This window comes from Micropterus salmoides, unplaced genomic scaffold, assembly GCF_014851395.1.
Source record: "Micropterus salmoides isolate LMB-PRFRI ecotype aquatic unplaced genomic scaffold, ASM1485139v1 Ms_hic_scaffold_15, whole genome shotgun sequence".
NCBI lineage: Eukaryota > Metazoa > Chordata > Actinopteri > Centrarchiformes > Centrarchidae > Micropterus > Micropterus salmoides.
In genome coordinates this window covers 14871350-14885444 of record NW_024040596.1, presented here as the reverse complement: position 1 = coordinate 14885444, position 14095 = coordinate 14871350, and the positions used below count along the sequence as shown (strand labels likewise).

Here is a 14095-nt window from a genome sequence, read left to right as displayed (position 1 = left end):
AAAAAGCATGTAGTATGCATGAAGTAGTACATTGTTTAGGAATTCAACATGGCTATTTGCCCATAGTTGCTTGATACAGTTCCCAGTCTCACAGGTACAATCTTTGCCTATGGCACCTTAATAAAAATAATTATGTAGGGGATTACTGGTCTTGCAACTTTTGTAGATTTTCAGATTAATCAAAGTTTAAGATACATTAAAAAAAAAAAAGAGTTTTAGAACTAAATAGTACTGGAAAAAAGTCCTGCATCATAAAATTACTCTCTTGTGCCGTTGTATGTATTCTTTTTTTCAGTGATCTCATCTTGTTCTTTTTGAAAATTAGAACTACAAGAATAGTCTTAATGTGCAAAATATGCTTTGTTGTTTTGCAATTATAGAGTAAACTTTTGTAGCTAACCTGAAACTCTTTAGCACAATGAGTCCCCCTTCACACTTATATGCACATGGTGTTTTTGTAGGAAGGGAAAAGGAGGGTGCATGTCCAATGTTGATAATAAAGGTATGGTACCTTAAAGACAAGCTATTTCTTAAAGGGAGAGTAAATGATTCTGCAAAAGGATTGATTTGAACTGTACTGCCAAACAAATACACCCATCCCTTCAGTGCGGCCTCAGAAGCTCCACCCCCCAAATTTTAAATCTCTGCAATTTCTCCTTCGCGCTTGCCTGGTCATATAACTTTCTTTTATACTCTTCAGACCTTCTCCTCTTTGGCTGTTTCTCGGCCATCTCTCCTTCTACACAGTGCCTGAGGTTAGCATGTTCGAACTGCCCCCCTCCCTCCATCGCTCCTGTGCATGAGCGCTAACACCAACTGTTGCTGATTTCCTGGAACAATGTTGTGTGGCAAGGTCCACACCACTTTGTTTGTTTTCGAATTACAGAGCCAAGGTTGTGTAGGAATTCTTTTTCAGAGCACACACAAAACGGAGAGCTAGCAACTGTGAGGAAATATTTGCTTATTTTAACAAAAAGTATTTATTATCTCTTTAAGGCATAGATGGAGAAAATGGGGAGTGTGTAAAAATCCGTTTGAGGCGTCAACGTCTTGTTGGTTCATAAAGTGATGTATTCAAAAACAATGAATTATGTATGAAGAGCATTTAGTGATAGGACACGTGATTGTTTGAATCATGATTGTGAATCACTTTGGATGTTTCTCTGTAATATGAACCTGTTTTGTGACAAATGGAGAGTCAAAGAGTTTCTCAGTCTGGGAGAGATTTTTTTCCAGTAGGGTGGACAACTTGAATATCTGTACTGCACGGCCGCAGTGTGTGTTAGGAGGCTGACTCTCTGTCTGCATGTCAAACCTGGTCAGACAAATCCACCTTGTCAGCATGTACCAAGGCCTTCAACATCAGTGACAGAGCATAATCACAGGGCAAACCCTACATGACTCTCCTGCAGCCCCCTTTGAGCTACAGGAAGGGCCACAGTGATAGCTAATCATCTATTCAGCTGACAGGTTCTCATCTTTCTGTAACTACTTAAAACATTAATTTAGTCATTTTAAACAGAACTATTGCATTCAAGAAGCCTAGAAAGTTTTATAAGATCCAAACACTGCAGATTTTGAAGGGTCAGAGGCCTGTGATGTCGAGACATTATCCAGATACTGTCCAGGCTGAGGGTATTTTCATATTTTGTGCTTCCTCACATGTAGTGCATCTTAGCTGTTTTGCAAGATTTTTGAACATCCAGCTTTCTGTGTCCAGTGTTTTCATTTCTTACCCCACCAAAACCACAATTTCTTCCTGGTATAAGAAGTAGAACTCATTGAGGTTGTGGCCTGCCATACCACATTTGTGTCAAAGTACAACTTGTCAACCCTCCTATGGTTTCTTCGTGAATGAACCATGTTCAGATGCCAGCCTGCTGTTAGTTGGGCGTAACTGACCATTCTTCACACACATGGGAAACTTCAGAGTGTGATTCAGCCAAGCTTGCAGCTATTTCTACACTTAGACCAGCACGTGTTCTACTTACTGCCTTTCTCTCTGCCCAAAGGCATGAAAAAGTTTAGTCTTGTCCATTTAACCCCTTACTGGGACATACTGTAAAGTAGATGGAATAACTGCCCCATGTCAGTCTGAAAACTCTCCTCCAGGTCACCTAGACTGAATTTAATGGGTTCCTGCCTTTTGAATAGTGCATCAGAAGCTCGTTATGCACTTGTGCTTGTCATGTCTCTAGCAGACGTAAATTAAGAAGCCAATGTGAACAATTAATCTCTAGATAATTACTTAATGTATCCTGTGAATCTCTATTAACTAAATGGTCTCAAAAGCCCAACTTAATATGCTTAATAAATTAACATTTTTCCAAATTTATATATATATAGGGGACAATATATATGTTCTAAATGTGTGTGTGTGTGTGTGTGTGTGTGTGTGTGTGTGTGTGTGTAGTAACAGACATACAATACTCTTTTTCATTTTTTTTTTACAGTAGCTCATTAGCTACCCTACATTTTTACTTTTCATGTATTTAGCCTGGATTGAAGGTGAAGAACAATCTAAAAGTGTCATTATGAAACTGAATCAGGCAGCTTGAATGAGGATAACCAAGATGATTGAGATTAACGAACCATTCAGCCACAAAAATAAAGAATCTAGAATCTTCTGAAATTAACTGTTGCTGATACAAATATCAGCTATAACAAAGGTAATGTAATTCATTAGAAACAATTTATTAGAAACATGGTCCCCTTTTATATGGCAAATGTGCTGCTAACATGTTTTGTCATGGTCTTGCAAATTTACTGTAGGGAGCCGACCCTGCACTCTGACCCCTTGTAGGAAAATTTGTATGTGTGCTTATCATCTTCCATCTTATTTTTGTATTTAGCTTAATTTGCAAAAGGAAAAAACTCTGTTATTAACCTTACCCTATTAACCTTACAGATTTTGATTTCAGGCCAAAACTATTCATTATTGATCAATTTCTCCACTTAATATTCCACCAGCCCTGGAATTACAAATGTTAGAAAGTCATTGTTTGTTTTGGAGCTTTTTCCAGGACATTTGGGTCAAACAGTTAATTGGAGCAATTGACTTGGATTAATTAATCAAGCTAAAAAGACATAGCAGGCTATGACGGAAAAGTGTACACTAACAAAAGAGATGCTTCACTTGTTTTCAGAAACACACAATGCATTTTTATTTAAAGATATGCCTTATAACACAAGTATTATCAAATAATATTTTACTACTAGTACGAAAGCATTAGTGTGATGTTAAAAACCCCTTTAGCCCCCCAAGTATGAATATAATGTTAATAGAGTCAAAAGATCAAAGTATTTTGAATCTGAGTCAAATATAATTTGTGACACTAAACCTTGCAATAACTATAGTTGGAGATGAAATCAAAGCTTTTGAGTAGACTTCTATCACCTGGATTTATTGTTAGTTAAGTTAGATGCGAATTGACAAATCTTAACTCAAGATCCACTTACTAGCTTTTTTGTGGAGATTTTCACCGTCTTCTCAGTCTTCATCGGCAGCTGGAGTTTACTCATTTGTCATCACATGACCTAATTATGGAACTTTGGTCACATGATCAAATGAGGTCTATAGATCTGTAATGTGTACAATACATAGTTTTGTTTGTGACATTCCTAGTCGTCATTGTAAACCCATGCCAAGGTTTTAGGTTTATATTGGGCCCAGTCACCAATACGTCTTTACGTTTCCACTACCCACCCAGTGGTCGAAAACACACTAAAGTCATGATTTCCATTTCTGACCAGCATATTACACTATAATTTGCATGTAGTATTAAGTTATTTGCAATTATTTACAATATTAAGACATTTTTACACCAGATGATGGTTGCAGTTTTACTGTGGATTTATATTTCCTATTTCCACCAAGGTGACCCAAGAAAAGCCTTTAAGTGTGTTAGAGAAACAATCTAGTTTTATATAAGGAATTAATGCATGCTCTCTAGCAGTCTTGAGCAATTCCATGCATATAAGACTTAGCAAACAATCATTTCAATGTGAAGCACAGAGTGAGGGGATAAAGATGGAAAGTCATGGATTATTGTTAACTGCCACGCCATTATTACTCTTAGACATTTGCCATTGTCTGTAGATTTTTGAAGTACACTTGAGCTGCTTGTGCCATAGAAAATAAATCTCTCACTGATCACAACATGGGGCAGCGTTGTGCTGATCCTGTTCAACAGCTGAGATCTATCAGAAATGTAATTTGCCCCTCGATTCCATGTACAATTGATCTATTATGGGATTATCTGACCTTGTAATTGGGCATAGTATTTTATAGAGTATTTTTGATTCAAGGGTTCAAATATTCAATCCATTTCCTTGTTGTGCAGAAAATAAAAAAAGCCAATCTTGCATGATTTACTGAAGTGTTTCAGGATCATACTATGGAACCATCAGGCTCCACACACCAGCACTTTTAGATGGATTGGCCTCACTGCTGTTTTTATTTTCAGGAAGTCAACCTTTTTCAATGTGCTGACAAAGAGTCAGGCTGCAGCTGAAAATTTCCCCTTCTGCACCATTGACCCAAATGAAAGCAGAGTACCCATTCCAGATGAACGCTATGATTTCCTCTGCCAATTCCACAAACCTGCCAGGTATGGGGTCTCATCGTTCACCTATTATTCACACTTCAGCTCTGTAGTCTCTGACGGTCTTCTTACTATAGGTATGAGAAAATATATAACAATGTTGTTGACATAGCTGCCAGTTCTGTATGATGTATGATTGCTGCTCTTCTCTAAGGTTTTCTGTTAAGGAAAAAGCTGAAGCATCTGAACCTCCAACAACTGGTTATCATACACATTTATAGAGGCTGTTAAAGCAGGGTGAATTCAGATTTGCTGTGCTATAGTGACAACTCACTAGCGAGATATCCCTTTTTGACTGACTAGAATTTGTATGTCGAATAGCACAGAACATTTAAGTGTATGAATTTTTGTCACAAGAACTAAGCTCCTGCTTTTCAAAGAGCAGTATGAATCTCACTGCAAGCTTGTACTCAGTTCTATCCTGCTTATGTTGTATGTGCTCTAAACTGTAACTTGCACTTGCAAACTGATTCCACTGCTATTACTAAATAACTACAGTGGTAACCATTAAACCAACCATTAAAATCTAATGTAATTTACCTACCCATCCACCCTACCTACTACCCTCCAAAGGCAATATTCTAGATAATTGCAATTGCAGAATCAGAACTGAACTGAATCAGCTAATGGCTAAGTATTGCCTGTGATCTGTATCTTATTCCTCTATTCCACAGACCTCTTTTATTGTTGTCCAAACAGTTTTATTTACACATAAATGAGCTACACTGTTAGACAGATGTTCCTTAATTACCATAAACATGGACACATATACACCATCCTGCTGCACTAAATTCTAGAGCACCAAATGTGCATAAATGCATGGCTGAAAATAGTCCCCAACAATTGCACTACTTATTCCTGTTTGAGTAACATTTGCTATAAACTACAGTGCCCATCGGACGTAGTGAATTATATATTCTTTTTATGAAACTGTTTTTAAATATTTACATCTTCAGTTGTAACTAAGGGGCTTGAAACTGAGTGCCACAAATATGCAGGGAAGTCAGGAGGAATTGAGAGATGGACTAACACAATATTGGTTTTGGCTGTTTCATGGGAATAACACAAGCCTTATATGTCCACTTTGTGCTTCATTAGTTAATTTTGGGTTGACTATGGCACGTTTCGAGGTTATAATTTGAGGTAGTTTTATTTAAAACATTCATTATATTGACAAGAATAGCTGGTATTTTGCCCACCACCTTACAAGTATGAAGGAGGAATCTGTTCAAAACACCTTAAAATGTAATGTAATCCAGTACACATCTCAAACTACAGACTTGAATAAAAGAGTTTAATCGGCACCTATTTCGCACAGAATTAAATAAAATAAAAACTTTTTTTTACAGAAACTGTGTATTGGATTGCGAGCTGTACATGTTGTTGTTAAACTAATATTGATGATGTTTAAAGTCGTAAATGGCTGACCTTTTTTCCTTTTACATCCTGGGTTGCAGCAAAGTCCCAGCGTTCCTTAATGTTGTTGACATTGCGGGCCTGGTAAAAGGTGCTCATGATGGCCAAGGCCTGGGAAATGCCTTCCTGTCCCATATCAGCGCCTGTGACGGCATCTTCCACATGACACGTGAGTCACAGATTGAGACGTCATATCATCAACAAATTACATTAAACTTACAGCACATGTGCAGTTCTGAATTATATTTTATACTGTAGCTAAAGTAGTTGCATTTGGTCATACTAAAAAGCTCCAGTACAAGCTTTTTGAAAGCAAGGGCATCTTGTGTTGTGGGTGCCAAGATACACAGTCAGGATTAATGAAGTCAGACCAAAACCTCACATTCCTACTGGGAGGCTCCCTGAATGAGAATCACAGAAGTGGGAAGTGAAAGGGTCTGTGCCTGATTTAGGCTTCACACAATCAGTAGCATATTTGGAGGTTTGGAAACATTACAAGACAGTTCAGAAGGAGCACCACATGATATTGTAATATGATTCCTTATGCCACTTTTGATTAAGTTTGGTTGCAATGGAGGTAAGTAAGTTATTAATAAACATATTATGAGAATGAAGGTTTCCTTTTCTTTTTGTTTTTTTTACCTACAATAATGGTAATCATAATATAAATAATGTTTTGGAATGATTTGAAATACTGCCTTCTGTTACTTTGTGAATGTACAGATGTGATTATCTCAGCAAATTCCCTTTCCAAAGTCCCTCAGCGAGGCAGGCTTCAAATCATTATCCAGGGTCCCTCTGTCTCAAGTCTCTTCTGTGTCTCTGACATGGTCTTTGTCTTACACAATTTAAGTGTTACACGCTAGAATAATTCAAATTACAGCAAGTGAAATGAACGCAGAGCTCCTTTTAAAAATAGCTGAATTGTTTACTGATTGTATGCTGTTATTGACTTTCGCACTGAGTGGAAGGAGCTCTGATTAGAGGGTCGGTAGAAAGGGTTAAGATCAAGGCCATTTTCCTATATTGTTGTGAAGATGTCTCTGTGTATCACTGACAAGTGTATTTCTTCGTTTCCAACACAGTTTTCAAATAGCCATTGACTCTTCGTAGTTTGTGAGAAGTGGAATTAGAAGACCACCCACTGTAAGACTAATGATTTACACAGTGGACAAGACATGTAAGGTGAGATAAATATATGTCTATATTTTTCTGAGTCAACAAATCCCTTGAAAAGACCAAAAACAACAATGTGTAAGTACGTCTTTCAATACTTTCAGGTAGCCCGTCTGTGGCTCTCAGTTGGGGGAGGGGGGGGTGGGTACGGTAATTTACTAAAACAGCTGGGCACTGTAGTTTTTAACAAACTTTACTAAAACAGGAGAAAATAGTGTATCTATTATCTACTATTTTCAGTTGTGGATTAATACAGTACAATAAGTATTTACAGCAGCAGGACTTTGTGTGTGGGATTGACTGAAAATAAATTACAGTGCCTCTATTCATGGTAATAAGGGATTGTGTCAACCAGCTGATTGATGTGTTTTTCATAGTCAGAGCTCTATAGCACAAAGGAATAAGCTATATCATGCTTTGGCTATACAGTCAATACCTGTTAGTAAGATCAATTAATTGTTGGTTTGCATCTTTTCATGCGATGTGTTGATGGAAAGACAGATCTAACATTCTGTCAATCTTATTCTTTAAAAGTTTACATTCGTGTTATCAGAATTAATCTTTTCATTTTCTTGTGATTGACTCACTTTTTGAAATCCTAGTTGACATACTGATGTATACATTACTGTTACTCATGTGGGTTATATGTGTTTTTTTATACAGCATTATATATGTACATGGTTAAAAACACCCACTGTTCCTTTGATATGGGCCAAATGGATGTGCCAGATCCTCACCCAAAGCCAACCCTTTTGTTTCTACTCTCACAAAGAAGACAAACATCCTCAACAATCGAAAATAGGAAGATCGAAAGCTTCTTCTGTGTGCATGTTTACATCTATTTGCTTTGGCATGCCATTGTTTCCGCCCTTGCGAAGTCCTTGGAAACAATGTGGTGTGTTTCACAAGTTAACCATTAAACATAGCTGGTTTTGTTTTGCAATTATATCTATCTGGTGTCAGGCAGACTGCAATGTTGAAGCCACTACTTTTATATAGCTTGATTATATGGTTGTGGGGGATCACACTTTTTCGTGTCTGGAGTGGTATGGTTTTTGTGTCTGGGAATTAGTAGAAGGTTTTATAAAGATACTACAGAGAGATGCAGAAGATGAATTGTGATTGTTAGTGCAAACTGAGGACAGGCAATTGATATTGGGTCCTTTACAGTCCTTTTTTTAGAGTTGTGAAATTGAAGAAATAGTGAACACTTCAAAGGCACGATAGATGATGAAGAGGTTACCAGTCAGTCTTTTACACAAACATTTTTAGAATTTTTGTTTTTACTAACTATTTCCAGGGAGAAGTCTAACTCCAGGGAGAAGTCTAACTGGATCTTCCCCTAGATGTCTCAAAGTTCCCCCAGTAGTGTGCACGTTATGAATATTTTTTCAACCTCTGATACTTTGAAAAGCCTGTGTAAACAGTGGATTTATTTTCAACAATACCTTCCAAAAACTATTAAGGTGCTTGATGACATCCTGAAAGCTGATTCTCTTAAATGACTGGTGTTCCCCCGGTCTCATAACAAAATGGTTTGAAGGGCTAAGTGTTCCCAGTGCTTCTGCGGTGACTGGAACAACGGCTGGATCCTCTCTGTCTGAGACACGACACAGACATGTTCTACTTCATCTGCTCTTCTGTTTCCCGCAAGCAACTCTGCCAGCTCACCTGGCCTTATTCCCAGATGTTTGGTTTCCAGCAATTAGATGTTTGAATGCTCACACAGTGCCCCCCTCCCTATCACTGCAGGAATGCTTTGGTTCACTTCTAATGAAGACTTTATTTATGGTTGCGCGACACTCTCTAAGAATCTAGCCTTAAGATACTATGATATAGCACATTTAATCTGTAGGGACTGGCGGCTGTGGGTAACCGACTGGAAAGTAGCTGTTATTTTTGGCATAGAGTCTTCTCTCATTGTGATATTCACGCTGTCAGCACCTGAACTCCTGGTTAAGTTAAGGCTCTTCCCTCTCCCCCCGCTATATACATTTTTGTCATCTTTCCTATTCTTACATTGTAGTAAACTATTTTTCTTCGAGTTTGAGAAGACATTACCTTGGGCTCTAGGAAATTCTAATGTGTTCCGATGTTTTATTGACCAGTGAACAGTTAGTCAATGAACTGGGAAAGGATGTTGTTGTTGTTTGAAAATGTTAACAACTCATTTTTAGTTGCAGTGTGTTCCTTTGTGCTAGGTTCTGACTATTGTCTATTTCAGTTTTTGGTGGTGGGGCTAATTTGATCAAATCAAAGTGTCAGGCAACAACAAATTGATAACAATTGCACCTCTCCAGAAGATGGTCCTATGTGTTTACGTCTAAACATTTTCTCTATTTAAAAAATGCCAATATCCTCTGCCACTTCCACATGAATCATCATTGCCTGATGAATATCAGAATCTGATGAGAAAAAGTGAGTGATTAAAGTAGGACATTGTATTTCTGTGTGGGTATTGCATCATTCAGACATCAGCCCACACTAATCACTTCTAGTGAACAAATCAAACCAATTGTTAAACTACAGACATTAAGTGCAAACTGGACTGACTATTCAGACAGAGATGAGAACCTGTCTCCCCACTGTCGCCAGTGATGGCTGCTCTCCAAGAATTCTGCCTTATCAATCACCAACTCACAAATTCTCTAACTTGACACACATCCAACACACCCAACTAAACAGAGAACGCAATGAATCCATTTCTCAGCAATTCAGTTGCTGAATCAGTCGTTGCAGTCATTGAATTCATTTGAACATATGCTAGTAACTTTTATATTTTATTTTTACAGATAAATTGTTTAAAAGAGAGATATCCTCGAAAGGCCTACAAAAGTATGCTACAGTTAATGCAAGTGTAAATATGGAGCTTAGTCAGATGCCTAATGGTGACATCTCCTTCATTTCTGTCATTCATTTCTGTCCTACTGTAGGTCCAACTGATGTTTATCTTTTTGTATTGTCAACAAAACCCATGAAAAGAATATACCAACAGTACTTTAGTCAATTTCATACTTTTGCTAATGAATTCGTTCAGACTCCCTACCAACTGAAGATGTAAATCTTTAAAAACGATGCTCAAAGATATAGTTTCATTTGAAAAAGTTGTAAATGTTTTCCTTAAACAGCTGGGTACTGTGGTTCCTAGCACACGTTATTCAAAAAGAGGTAAATAGTGCATTTGTTGGGGGCTATTTTTAGCAGCAGATTAATACATATTTGGCGTGCCAGTGAATATTTTCAAAACCAGGACATGTACATGGGATTGACTCACAATAAACAACGGAACCATGTTCATTGTTATAAAGGAACATGTCACTCAGTGCAACAGTATGGCTCATTGATGTGTTATTAGTAGTCTTTGGACAACAAGGAGGAATATGCTATTGTATATCTGGCTTTTGGTACCAAGGCAATACATATGAAAATATGAGGGGGATTGATTCAGTGTTGTTTTTAGTCTCTTCATGGGATTTGTTGAAATAAGAAAAATATCGAATAATAACAATAAAGATTTATCCTTAAAGGCATGCTGAATAGTGAGATGAGCGTAGCTTAGCTCAGGATCAAGTAGCGTATAGAAATAAACAATACTTTCCCGTGATGGTAGTTTAATATGCTGTTGTCATTAACTTAGCATTAACATTACATACATCGTTTAGCCTACATACATAAGGCTTACATTATAGTTGGACCATATTTTTCTAATATTAATTCATCATATCAGTATGTTCTATATAGTAGGTTATATAATTGTACATTAATACAAAACAATGGGCTCTCAAAGCCTTCCAAAGCCTGTATGAAACATTGTTTCCAATAACTATAATTTTTGTCCAAGTAATACTTATGATTACTTATTCATTTCAGAGATCAGTTATCTCCTATTCCGTGATGAATTTGGACAAATATTCACTTTTGTGGTCTGTGTGAATGTGGTGGAAATTTAAAATTTGTCTATACCTACCTGGTATATTGTATCATGTATTGTCGGGTTTTATCATATTGCTTCTTTATCTGTTTTTTTATGTTCAGCCATTATTCACTCTGTTGTAGCAAAGTTAAATGATTTTTAAGGAGCAAGCAACCCACTTCTCACACCATACTTGGACAGAAGTATACTGCGTTGTACAACAGTCTCAGCTGTGTCCTAGCACCCGCCTGACTTTTGTGTAACAGTGATGTTGCAGTACAAATCAGTCAGGAAAATGAGATGCCCTGTGCCGTATGTGGTTCTTTGTTTATGTTAGCTGTTGTTTTAACCAATACTGCAATTCTAAATCTAGATCATTTATCTGCGGGGATTGTCCTCCTTTTGTGGGTTTTCGGGCCATGTTGAGGTGCTGTCACAGCATTTAAATGAGCATTTTGCTTCAGCGAGAATGAAGAGTTTTTGTCAGCCTCCACTCATCGTGGATGATTAGAGCAAAATGTCTATCCATCTTGACTGGAGATCGCCACAGCTCCAGATAACATGCTCGTGATTGAAGGTCGTAATATTTTGAATTCTAATGGGGCTGCAAGATGAATTGCCTGAAATAGACTGTAGAATCTTCCTGCTTCCTCCTCATGCCCCCCTTGCCTGTCCGCTGTGAAAAGAACCACTGGGAATGGCAAGGCCCGATGATCATAGAATTATTGGATGGTGATTCTAAACCCTTCAAAGAGGAGTTGCTATGGAGATCTCGCTCCAAACTGTGAAATGATTCACCTTTGAAAGGCTGGAGGGCCTGAAAGCTGAACACATCATTGTTCAGGTGGCGGTTGGTTAGGAAATTGCTGGTGCCTGTGCAATCAGCAGCACTATAGTAGTTAAGGATCTAAAAAGGTTTGTTCTCTGAATGATGTGGGACAACAGTGGTGTGCATACGTTGGTTCCTTTCAATCAAGGCACTCTCATGCTCCGTGGTTTAACAAAATAAATGGAATGACAGAGGTTAAGCTAATGATAAGGGAATTAACGCTGTTGTTTTCTGTCAGAGTTCATGAAAACTGGAACCTTCCCAGTTCCCCATTCACTTTTCAACTGCACACAGAAAAGGCTTGTCTGAACACCTTTCCCCTACATGTATTTTTTTCAGTCAGTGATATCAAACATGGTGGAAAGATGCACCTGTAATGCTGGGTTTGGTATGAGACACGGCGGTTGACAGTAGATTACATAGGAATTGGAGGCACCTTGTGAGGTACTGATATTCATACTATTGAGCACTATGATTTCACTGTGATCTATTTTGAAAGATAGGATCATGTAGAAAACATGAGTGTGTCTCTGAAGGGCTCAAATCCACCACTTTCTGGTGTCAAACTGCTTTTTAGCAGCCAATGTATTTGCCATAATTGACACATGCAAAGAAACAAGGCTGAATATGGCACAAACTCCGTTACAGAAGCAGCATACTACAAATTGCTGTCAATTTCATGTATCCTAATGTCGAGAAGATATTTCCTGAATGAACATAAATACCCTTGTGTGCATTGCCAGTGTTTTTATACCGGGAAGACATCCATAATGTGCTTTTCCTGACAGACTCATAAAATAGCTTTTACTGCTTTGAATACCAGGAGAATTGCGGCACTGAGTTTGCATGAACATTTTAAAAGCAGCGTGAGGAATGCAAGTTCTTTAGATGTGCTGTTACCCATCTTGCATGTCAAAACATGCACAGGAAGTTAAAAGTCAATGAATACTGTAATTTAACTGAATTATGATGACCACATATCCTCCCAGGTAGCAACATCAGAGGAAGTAGCTCAATCAGTATTGATCTTGACTTGACTCAGATGACTGCCTTGTCTGTGTACCTGACAGGGAAGAAATGACATAAGCCAGCTCAAGCTCACTTGGTGTTTTTAGGTGTTATACTTGTACAAACTGAAGATAGATTGCTAATTGAAAAAAAACATTTCTTTGTTTATACTGAAGTTCTTAAATGTGTTACAGTGAAATTTTGAATGGTGAGGTGAATGTAAAAAACATAAGAAGTTACTAAAATGTATTTGTTTTCTGTTTTTTTCTTTTAAAATGTTTTCATTTGTAAATGTCAGTTCATGGAGTTATATCTTCTCAGGCTACACTACCCTTACAGTCTCTGCTGTAAGTCCATAATTTTGCAGAGCTTAGCCTGATCCTCAATCAGGCCATTGAACACCACTCACCCTCTAGAGACTAATCCTTTTGTTCTGTTAATAAAGGAGCACCTGTTAATAGTGTCTTCAAAACATACACTATTTGAAATGAAGCAGTAAAATTGTAATTGTGAGACAGACCTGACTCCTGAAACTGGGCCTTTTCAACCTCTTTCTCAATTTTTTGTGTGTTTTACTATCTTGCATGTGGCTTTGTGCGGCGCCACAGCCTCATAAGAGCTGTCTTCACAGAGCTACCCACACCCAGTTGTTAAAGGACTAATTGTGGAGATTGCCCCCTCAGATTTCTCTCCTCTCTTTCACCTCGGGCATTTGTTCTCCAGCTCTAAGCCTTGAATGGGACGGCAGTAAAGTAGATGTGAATGTTAAATTAGGCGAAATTAATTAAAGCAAATTACTTTGGAATATGTGGTAGTCAGAGGAGAGTGTCAGCTGATGACTAAATAGTGAGTGATCAGCTGCTCCTGCTCTTTAAAAGCCTCTGAAATTTTGATTTATCCGCTTTTTTATGGAAGATGTACAACAATAGTTAGCAACAAAATTACTTATTTAAGAAAGTAAGAAATATGTCATGAAATGATTGCATTTGCGTTATTATATGCGTTATTTGGTATTATAAACATTTTTAATAAATGGTCAGACATATAGTCATTTATTATGCTTTCATTAACAATTTATACCAACCATGAGTGGTTAAATAACCATTTAAACCTGTTTTAATCATCTTTAATCCTAATTAATATGTATTA

The 14095-nt window shown here is 37.6% G+C and overlaps 1 protein-coding gene across 1 annotated transcript in view; it reads left to right on the top strand.

The window, feature by feature from the left end:
* The window catches only part of LOC119903541 (obg-like ATPase 1), a 39605-nt gene that overhangs the window by 1750 nt on the left and 23760 nt on the right, over nucleotides 1-14095 (top strand). Inside the window, exons 3-4 of the mRNA XM_038719798.1 lie at nucleotides 4467-4610; nucleotides 6062-6189. Of these exons, the coding sequence (XP_038575726.1) occupies nucleotides 4467-4610; nucleotides 6062-6189 (272 nt within the window). The remainder of the gene's footprint in view (nucleotides 1-4466; nucleotides 4611-6061; nucleotides 6190-14095) is intronic.